The sequence below is a fragment of the Zerene cesonia genome, unplaced genomic scaffold, assembly GCF_012273895.1.
Source record: "Zerene cesonia ecotype Mississippi unplaced genomic scaffold, Zerene_cesonia_1.1 Zces_u005, whole genome shotgun sequence".
Lineage (NCBI taxonomy): Eukaryota > Metazoa > Arthropoda > Insecta > Lepidoptera > Pieridae > Zerene > Zerene cesonia.
In genome coordinates, this window is record NW_024045135.1 from 821,105 (window position 1) to 830,883 (window position 9,779).

Consider the following 9,779-nt stretch of genomic DNA (forward strand, 5'->3'; position numbering starts at 1 on the left):
TTTTTTTAAGCGTGTATCCTCTTCCCAACGTGACACTGGCAAAATTGTGCAAAAACATAATTGCCATTCAACAAAAAAATTGAATTGAATTGAATGTTACAAACCAGAAGTCCGTATATTATCCAATATCTGTTTCCTCTGCTGTTGCATCTGCATGGTGAGATACTTGTAGCCGAGGTCCCTCATCTTCTGCACGAGGTCCACGAAGCTAATTGCATATGAAACCTCGCACCCCTCCATGAGGTTGAGCCATTTGTCACCAAGCGTTTGCAAGTTGTGCGCTAAGTACATGCAGTTGTTGTGGAAGAGAGCTGTAATAATTATTTTGATACACATTAGGTAGGTACTTATTGCAAATGTGTTTCACCTTTGTTTTTATCAGATGACAAATTTCATCATTTTCAGGAATGAGTTGTTCTTCTACATAATCAATTGAAACTATGTCTATTATGTTTCATAAAGAAATACTGATGTTGCAAAAATTGCTGAAAAAATATAATAATTTATCTAAAAAACATTTACTTACCCACATATTGTGGAATTGTGAGTAGGAAATTCTCATGATGGTACGGAACCACAGCATCGTACAACTCGAAAATCAACCTTGCTGTATTATAAAGCTTTCTGCAAACAACATCTGTACACTGAACTGCCTGTTCCATCAACCCATATACAAGATCTAATAACTCCTGCGCAGTCTTGGATATCATACACCTCGGGAAATAGAACAGACTGTTTGGCATTGTCGTGTCCAGAATAGTCACTGCTTCATTATAATCGCCATTGCTTAGTCTCCGTAATCTACCACCTTCAGGAATCTTTTCCACGCCTATCGACATTGATACACTTAAATCCTTCAACATTATACTTCTAGCGGTTTCTAGAAAATACTGGCTAGATCGATCGGCGAAAAGATAGTCAATATTATTCATATAATTTAACAAAGAGTAGCCCTTCTCAGGATAAAAGTACACTGACGATAAGAACTGTTGAAAACTGTGTATTACTGATGTCACTGAGTTGTAAGCTTGCAAATCAGTAATATTATTGGGCACTGTATGAATGAAAACATCTTTAACAATCATTTCCGTGAATTCGTCACGGAGCTGACGTCCAATCAAACTCATCAGTGTCGTAGACCTCTTAAACTCTACATTTAACTTTTGGCTTAAATAATGGAAGAATAATCTAATGTTTGTTATAACTTCCTCATAAGTTGGTACATAATCTTTCTTATGTTCTATCGACACTGTAACAACAGTTACATCATCGGTTTCTGAATAAGTCAGGCAATACTCATGCATGAATGGTATAAGAACCTCTTTCATAATAAACTGTGCCAATTCATCAACACGTTCATCCAGTTTCTTACATTTGTCTAAAGCGTTTAACACATCTATGCTTAACAAAGATTCATTCAGAGTCAATGTTATGGTGACTGTGGTACAATTCCTATCATCAGTCCTGGAATTGAAACAAACCATTCTGTCCCATTCCAAGAATAAATCTCTGACTATATTTTCTAAAATCAACTGGCCAGTAACTTTTGCATTGCTATATATTTCCAACTGATCGAAACCCTCTGATGGATTTTCTATATACATAAGTAAATCATATACAGCTTCCACAGCTCTAGTAAAGCTCTGAACTTCCTTTCCTTCTTCAAATTCCTTTAAATATTTCCCACAGTTAATAATATCATTAACTATACTGTACGCAAACGTCACTGATTCTAGTTCCTTAGCAATCAAATCATGACTCTCTATAGACTTCAGAATTTCAGCCATAGTAACCGTTTCTATTTCTTGTTTACAAGCTTCCATTTCTTGGACTAGACCCTGGCTTTCAGCACACAATTCATTTCCCTCTTTCAAAACGGCTGCTACATCAAAATCATTATTGTTCAAAAATACTTTCATTTCAGCTTTGGCTTTTTCAATTTCTTTCAATATAACAGGGATTTTCTGTGACGGTGTCCAATTAGTTTCATCAGGTGTAAATAAATTTGCAATAATAGAATCAACATCATTGTCCGCCATTTTAATATTTTCTTTTTGATCTTTCTTTTTTAATAGTAGGATCTGGTTTTTTATCGTATTTGGGGGATTTGTTATGAGAATTTCGATGGGTATTTCTTGAGGTATTGTATTTGTTGGAGCTTACGGCATGCCGAAGTGTGTTGACTAGAAAACGTTTATTGGTCTTCTGTTGAGGGCCCTTCACCCAACCGGAGGGACCAACTATTTCAGCTCTAGCAGCACCTTGCACTGCTTCTCTTATTAGCTCTTCTACTGCTAGTCTGTAATCATATAATTGCAGTTAATCTAATGAGATGGAACATATCAATTTTATACACTTAAAAAGCAAAAACTTGATTAAAACATTTTAATAATATTATTGAACATACTTTTCTAAGGCTTCGTCATCTAGCACTTCTTTATCCGGGTTTTTTGTAACATCTTGTGTATCTGTCATAGTTTGAAATAAATAATTACTTCTTATCTCGTCTCCTCGATATGATAACTAGTAATCAGCGTCTTAAAACATTTCTGTTTCCATACCGATCAAAAACAACAAAAATTCAATAAAATCCTCCCTTCGCTCTTTCCTTCATTCTATAAATGACACTTGTCATTTTAATGTATGCGTTTATCTAACGGTTTAAGAATACATTTTGATGACCACAAGAATTATCATAATTTATTTAAATTCGTAAAGTTGGATTGCATTTTTGTCACATTGTTTTCTTCTCTATCAAATGAAGATAAAATGCTGAAACGTGAAAAAAATATTTTTTAAGATTTAATGGATATATACATATAAATTTGAACGCATTATTTTATCTTACACTGCCAATGCTGCCGACGCGTGGAGTGAAACGTCAGCCACGTATGAAAGATTGTCAAATCGGAACATTTCACTTTTGCGATTGTTGGCTACCATCGAAATTGTTATTTATTTTATACTAGAATTTTAAGTAACTATAAGGTATGTTTAACCATATTTAACGATACAACACTTTAAATATGGATATATTGTCTATTGTATAATTTTAAATGAGTTTTTCATTCAGATTATTTACAAAATCGCTTATTGGATTCTATCTCACTTACGAAATTTGTTCTTTTTCCAGAAAGAATGGCTGCAAAAATATTTTCGTTAGTTCTTCTAATCGTCGCTGCTGTAGTAGCGGACGAGGAAGCAGCTGTCGCTCGGCTACTAGTCTCGAAACAAGTATTGAACAAATACTTAGTGGAAAACATGGATATTCTGATTAAATACACTCTGTACAATGTTGGAACAGCTCCAGCGGTGGATGTGAAGCTCGTGGACAATGGTTTCCACCCAGAAGTGTTCACGGTTGTTGGTGGGCAACTTACAGCTGAGATCGACAGAATTCCCCCACAGACCAACGTATCACACGTAGTCACCGTTAGGTCGAACAAATACGGTTATTTCAACTTTACCGCTGCTGAGGTTACTTACAGGCCAAGCGAAGACTCCACTGAGGTAAGAAACTATCTAGAATATCTATTCAGGTTTTTATAATAGGTACAAATATATTCAACACACTGTTTACTTAATTACTATAACATATTAAAGATACAGATTTTTGACAGACTTGCTTGGATTTAAATTTAATTATATACATTTATTATATTTTATTTTATTTTATATACTATAAGGAGGCAGGAGGATAAATTATAAAATAAAAAACTGCTTAGGTCACTTCACTTAATTACGTGAGACATTCTAGAGGGAAAGGGTGCAGTTGATTCTCACTTAAAACTTATGTTGAGGAAGTGGTGGTGGATTTTTAAATACACCTCATGTATTAATTAATTATTTGACACCCTCTATTCATCTGTTAAAAAAAAAAGGGAAAGATTTCATTTTTTTCTCATCCTTTTCTTGTGTTATTTATAAAATTATTTTAGAGTCATAAAACTTCAATTTTACTAAGATTCAAAGACAAAATTACCTATACACTAAATAAGCGCAGTTTATCCAACTAAATCCAAGGAAGCTCACAGTAACTCAAATGTTATCATTCCATATTTTTAGGTAATTTCAAATGACATGTGAATTTATATAAAAATATAATTGAAATTCTCATGTCACAGTGTATGTATGCAAATTCCATATCGAACATTTTTAACTTTTTTAAATCTGTGGTCTAGTCCATGATGGAATAATATTTTCCTATACAAATGAATTATAATTATCTGTTTTTATGTTGTTATAAAATATCGTATAGATCTTCAATATCATAATTCCGATTTTACTTGTAATAAATTTTTTAAGTGCAACTTTTTTATAGTAACCATATTTATACAAAATCCTATCCTACTAATATTATAAATGCGAAAGTTTGTAAGGATGTGTGTGTTTGTTGCTCATTCATGCAAAAACTACATAACCAATTGCAATGAAATTTGGCACGTAGACAGCTGGACAACTGGAATAACATAAAGGCAACTTTTAATCCTCATATTCCTTCGGGATACGGACTTACGCTGGTGAAACCACGGGGTGCAGCTAGTACGTTATAAATTTGATGATATACTTAGAATTACAATATGTTTATTGCAAAAATAAATTACAGGAAAAATATATTATTTCCAGGTGCAATTCTCAATTAGCAGTGCCCCGGGAGAAGGTGCTATTGTCGCCTTCAAGGACTACGACCGCAAATTCTCATCCCACATTCTTGACTGGGCAGCATTTGCAGTCATGACTCTGCCATCTCTGGCCATTCCATTTGGTCTATGGTATTCTTCCAAAACAAAATATGAGAAACTCGCGAAACCGAAAAAGACTCATTAGGTTAAGTTTTAGTTAGGTTAGGTAATTTACAAAAAAGTAGTGATGTTGATAAAGAATATCCATTTTAAAACTCAATTCTGCTTAGATCCATTGTCTATATGTTGTATTCACAGTCCGAGTAGTGTTAATTTATTTGATTATAAAGTGTAATGTCATATCTCAACTGTTAAGATTTATAATTATAACATAAAACACTGTTAATTAATTTTTTTTAATTAACTTTGCATTTTAAACTTAGTCAATCAAACTCTATGATTGTATTAGCACAAAATAATGTACATCCCTATTTTATCCCAACATTACTTTTCATGCTCATTTCGAATCATCTTCATCCTCATTGTTATTAATTTATATAAAACAATAAATTGATTTTTAATTTAGTTGGTGTTTTTTTACATTTTAAATATTAATTAGTAGCAAAGAATAAATTTGTTTGTATGTGGGAGTCGAGCACGTCTGGCTAGAATGGGCTCGGCTCGGCTCACCACACCCCCACAGAAGACGGGCGAGAAATAGTACTACGCTACTGTTTTATTCGGTGAGTGGGGGAACCGGAGGCCTTTTCGTTACCCTTCCTAGTCCTTTTCTTTATTCCTCTCATCAATCTCTTTCCAATTTAGCGTTGGCAATCCATTGGTAGAGGCGTAACTCCCAGCGCGACCCACCAGCCAGTTTTTGTGACTCACCAAAGACAAATGCAAATAAACGACCTTTGCAGCTAAGCGTAAAATTCGCCACATTTTAATGTCATGTCATTTTAAAAAATAACATGTAGGTATATACCTCTCAAAACCTTAAGCAATTACATTAAATATTCCATATAAATAACATATCAATCAATCAAATGAGGAGTAAGAACAAGAGATAAATAAAATCAGAAGTATGAAGAGCACAACAGGTGGTCTAATCGCTTGAGCAACGATCTCTCCCAGATAACCTGGTGGACAAGGAAAACGCAGTGTATATTAATGTAAAACAAATATAAGACTGAAGTCAGCTTTTACACTCTTCCTGGACACCCGATGACTATTTCGACGGTATCTAATCCTATTACAGTATCGATTAAAGATTACTTAAGCTATTCAAATATTTATTCCCTGAATCCACCGGATACCGTTTTTACATATTATGAAGTATGAACAACCTTTCTGAATGAAACAAAATTAAAATATATGTAATGAAAATTGCAGATATATTATGTAATATTGCCCATCTATTTCCTATGACTTAGAAATTAGAATACGTTAAACCTACAGGCTATACCAAGTGCCAACGCCATCCAAAGTCCAGTCATAATATGTTTAAAAAAATAGGCTTCCCGTAAACGTTTTCCCATTTCCGAAAATTTCGAAAATTTGAAAAATTTATAATACAACAGATCAATAAAACGAAAGTTGTACGGTACGTATTTATCAAAATTGTTATTTAAGAGCAAACAAGTCTGAATGACGTAATCTTGATTGAATGTAATAATGCGCTTAATGGTAAATAAGTACCTACACTTATTTTTATTGTATAAAATTAATATCTGGTTTGTCCTGTAGGTACTGTAATAGAACTATTTACATATAGGTAGTACAATTTGCATGTTGGAAATTATTTTTACTTTAAAAATGGTCACTGACGTCTCTGAAGGGGGGTACAACTCCAAATTCTGAAATAAAAAGAAATGAGCTGAAAGACAACAATTTACTACCAAATACTAAACGAACCATGTCAATCAGTTACAACCCATGGAACTATTGAGTAACAAAACAAAATAAAACATCAGTCGAATTGGAATTCTTCGCTTTTGGGACGTCGCGTGGGCTGATAAGCAAGACAACAAAAATCGTATCGTCCACGTAAACGAAACCGCAGATGCTAGTAAAATAATAAAACAATATCATTCTTTATCTTACATAAATATGTACAAACATACTTTTATGTACTAAGAAGGATTAAAGGTATCAATACACGAAATTGGAATACTACCTAAATCATAAATGATATTAATTTTCTTCAGCGGTACGCCCGCCATCGCTCGCATTGAGTGTAGAGTCGGAATTAATGGCGCCCTTATATCGAGGCATAAGTATAATTTTCGATGATTCATGAGTATTTCTATTTCTAATATTTATTCCTAGTAGTTAGTAATTAAAATTTCATTTCTCTTCCGCTATTTTCCAACATAATGAACAATTCAATGAGAAGACTAGCTAATTGTTACCTTTGTGTCATGCATTTTGGCGACCCTTACCATCTGGCGCTTGGAGCATTTCACCCGCTCTACCTCAGAGCCGGCACTAATTTTATTGATGATCCTCAGAATTTATGTAACTCTTCACTGTGAAAGCAAATAAGTACAAACTACTTTCCTTCTTTCTTCCTCCTTATTAGAAACCTGCAATGAAGCCTAACGATGCTAGATTTAATTGCGCTAAGAAATACTCCCTTCTTGACTTGTCTACATTGTTAACAAATAAGCATTAATTGTTATACCTAAATACATGTTTCTCGTGTATTTATTACAAGACTGCTTGCATTAATTCGACTGAACATTATTGTGTAACGTTGCTTTCACAGGTGCGTGATACTCTTGTATATAACCTTTAAAATGTTATGTCACTATCATATACTAGTAGGAACTAAGTAGTTTACAGTAGTAGAAGTAGAAGTACAATTTATTTTGTATTATGCTACCTATATCGAAAATAAATTGTACTAATCAGTATGCACCGGCCTAGAGACTAAGGAGTTTATAGTTTATAGTTCTGATTATTTTGTTGGTAACTATTTAAGCGTCCCAGCTATGCCCGTTATGACCCTGGCATAGATATGAACATATTGCCGGTATAGTGTTACATGTATGTAACTTTCGAATGGTAAATAAATTATTAAAATGGATCGATTAGTTTTTTATATTAAATCGTAAAGAATGAATCCTTTCCTCAAATCTAATTTTCTAACGTTAATATTAATTTATTTCAACGTAAACGAACCTACCTACTTGATGTCCTAAATATATCTATACGTGTATAGATAGCAAGAATTTAATAGTGATGAATAAAGATCATTACCCTAAAAACATCACAAGCCATATTTGGGCGGACGTGTAAATAGACTATTTTCTATTCGGTCCATAATCAACACGCTAGTACACATTTACAAATTACTAAGTTGAATTCGAATGAATATTCATCAATCGATCGGTTAACACTCTTCTTTTCTCTTCTTCTGGATTTCACGTCGATTCTTCACGGTAGAAGCGACCTTTCGTATCGGTATCACAATTTACGTTACTTTTAATTTTTTGAGTTGAGTTTGAACTTGATCGAAATTTTGAAGATAAATCATATCGAATAATGGTTTATCTTCAACATTTGCTGATTTTGAGATCGATTTAAAAAACACAACTTTTAACGAAAAAGGAAAATTAATTGGAAATTATTGTATATTTCTTATTACTAATTAATTATCATTATAAAATTTAACTTACCTAATATAAAATGTAATTAGTTGTTAACTGTCTCGCAATGTGGACAATATTTGTAGGTACACATTTTTATTTAATTGATCACTAATAAGCTCAATATGCTCTTAATCTGTAACGTGTTATTAATTCTAAATAAATAAGATCGATTAAAGACCAGATGTAAATATTTGCATAATAGATCCACTTTTCCAAATTACTTAACATAAAAACGAGATTCAAAAATAGAGTTTCCAAATTGTCAATAAAATAAAACAAAAATTAATTATACGTCATTTATTCATCGCACATACAATGTTACGATAACGAATGCGATACAAACAATATTAAAATACAACATATTCTGTACAAAACAAAACAATCAAATCAAACGTTAAAGCCTGTGAAATTAAACAGCCGTTAGATCACAATTAAATTAGCTTTAAAATCTGTACTTATTAAAATTACATAAAGTTCATATGAAATACGAAAGCGAAAAGGATTATATAAATTATTTTTCTATCATACATATTATTATGCATTGTTATTTGAATTGCTTTTAAAAATTTGTTTAGATTACATCCATTTAAATCAAATACATTATCGATACCAACGTTAATTTTAAAATTAACATCAAATTTAAATTAATACTTTACGCAGGCGGTTTGCTTCAAACGTTTAGATGACAATCAACATTAATAAAAAATAACATGATTAAAATTTGATTTATCAGTATATAATCTCGTACAACTTAACGTTAATAGTCTTCAAATAACGCCAAGAAAAAACATTTCACGCGAAGACTAGAATTATTACAAACTGGCAAACAAAATTTCAAAATGTCGTGCAAAAATTTATGATTACGTGACGTCAGACATATTATTTGGAATTTCTTAATATTTCCTACATAACCAGTCTAAATTATCAAAGACGATATAGATTTAAAAAAATATCATGTTAAAAATGAAAACTTAAAAACATGTTTTTTATTCATGCATAATGTGAAGTTGGCTGCCTGCTATTCTAGAAATTGCAAATATAGCTATTATATTAGGTATCTGTGATTGTGATTAAAGTTATATTTTGCAACACGAATAAATTCTATTTACAAATTTTACTAACAAAACATCATTGGTTTTGCTTGTTAGGGAATGTACTTAGCAAATTTTGTTAGATAGCTGCTCAAAAGTGCCAAAAGATTTTAAAATTACTATTTTAGAATAAAATAAAGTACAAAAATATATAATTGACCACTATCAATACTTACAAATATTATGCTTGTTTATTGATACTAATAAAAAAAATTAAGATCTTTATTCGTTCATTAATTCATTTAATAAAAAATGGTTCAACAAAACTATAAACTTAAATGAATAAAATATAAAAAAATATTGCATTATTTATTTACACCACTAATTCTCCGTATATATTGTCGATATCAAAATACGTGATCCTTATCAATGGTATTTAATCTAACGCGCGATATGGAACCCGAATTAAT

General features: G+C 31.9%; 3 protein-coding genes across 3 annotated transcripts in view; 1 reads left to right on the forward strand and 2 right to left on the reverse strand.

Moving 5' to 3' along the window:
- Nucleotides 1-2,067, reverse strand: part of LOC119838854 (centromere/kinetochore protein zw10 homolog) — a 4,590-nt gene extending 2,523 nt beyond the window's left edge. The window contains exons 1-2 of the mRNA XM_038364995.1: nucleotides 527-2,067; nucleotides 105-311 (exon numbers count right to left, since the gene is read on the reverse strand). Of these exons, the coding sequence (XP_038220923.1) occupies nucleotides 105-311; nucleotides 527-2,039 (1,720 nt within the window). The 5' untranslated portion in view covers nucleotides 2,040-2,067. The remainder of the gene's footprint in view (nucleotides 1-104; nucleotides 312-526) is intronic.
- Nucleotides 2,009-2,648, reverse strand: LOC119838856 (protein POLR1D-like). The gene is made up of 2 exons (XM_038364997.1): nucleotides 2,408-2,648; nucleotides 2,009-2,299 (listed from the first exon to the last, which is right to left on the reverse strand). Exons 1-2 carry the CDS (start codon nucleotides 2,473-2,475, stop codon nucleotides 2,041-2,043), a joined length of 327 nt encoding a protein of 108 aa, XP_038220925.1. The 5' UTR covers nucleotides 2,476-2,648; the 3' UTR covers nucleotides 2,009-2,040.
- A 206-nt stretch (nucleotides 2,649-2,854) lies between these two features.
- LOC119838855 (translocon-associated protein subunit beta) lies at nucleotides 2,855-5,207 on the forward strand. The gene is made up of 3 exons (XM_038364996.1): nucleotides 2,855-2,988; nucleotides 3,134-3,510; nucleotides 4,627-5,207. The coding sequence occupies exons 2-3, from the start codon at nucleotides 3,139-3,141 to the stop codon at nucleotides 4,825-4,827; spliced, it is 573 nt and encodes a 190-aa protein (XP_038220924.1). The 5' UTR covers nucleotides 2,855-2,988; nucleotides 3,134-3,138; the 3' UTR covers nucleotides 4,828-5,207.
- The last annotated feature ends 4,572 nt before the right edge of the window (nucleotides 5,208-9,779 follow it).

Excerpts from the sequence above, each read along its gene's own strand:
- LOC119838856 (XM_038364997.1), bottom strand. The coding sequence starts at position 2,475 with ATGACAGATACACAAGATGTTACAAAAAACCCGGATAAAGAAGTGCTA. Across the intron at positions 2,300-2,407 it reads GATGACGAAGCCTTAGAAAA|ACTAGCAGTAGAAGAGCTAA; the intron begins GTATGTTCAATA and ends ATATGATTACAG.
- LOC119838855 (XM_038364996.1), top strand. The coding sequence starts at position 3,139 with ATGGCTGCAAAAATATTTTCGTTAGTTCTTCTAATCGTCGCTGCTGTA. Across the intron at positions 3,511-4,626 it reads CAAGCGAAGACTCCACTGAG|GTGCAATTCTCAATTAGCAG; the intron begins GTAAGAAACTAT and ends TATTATTTCCAG.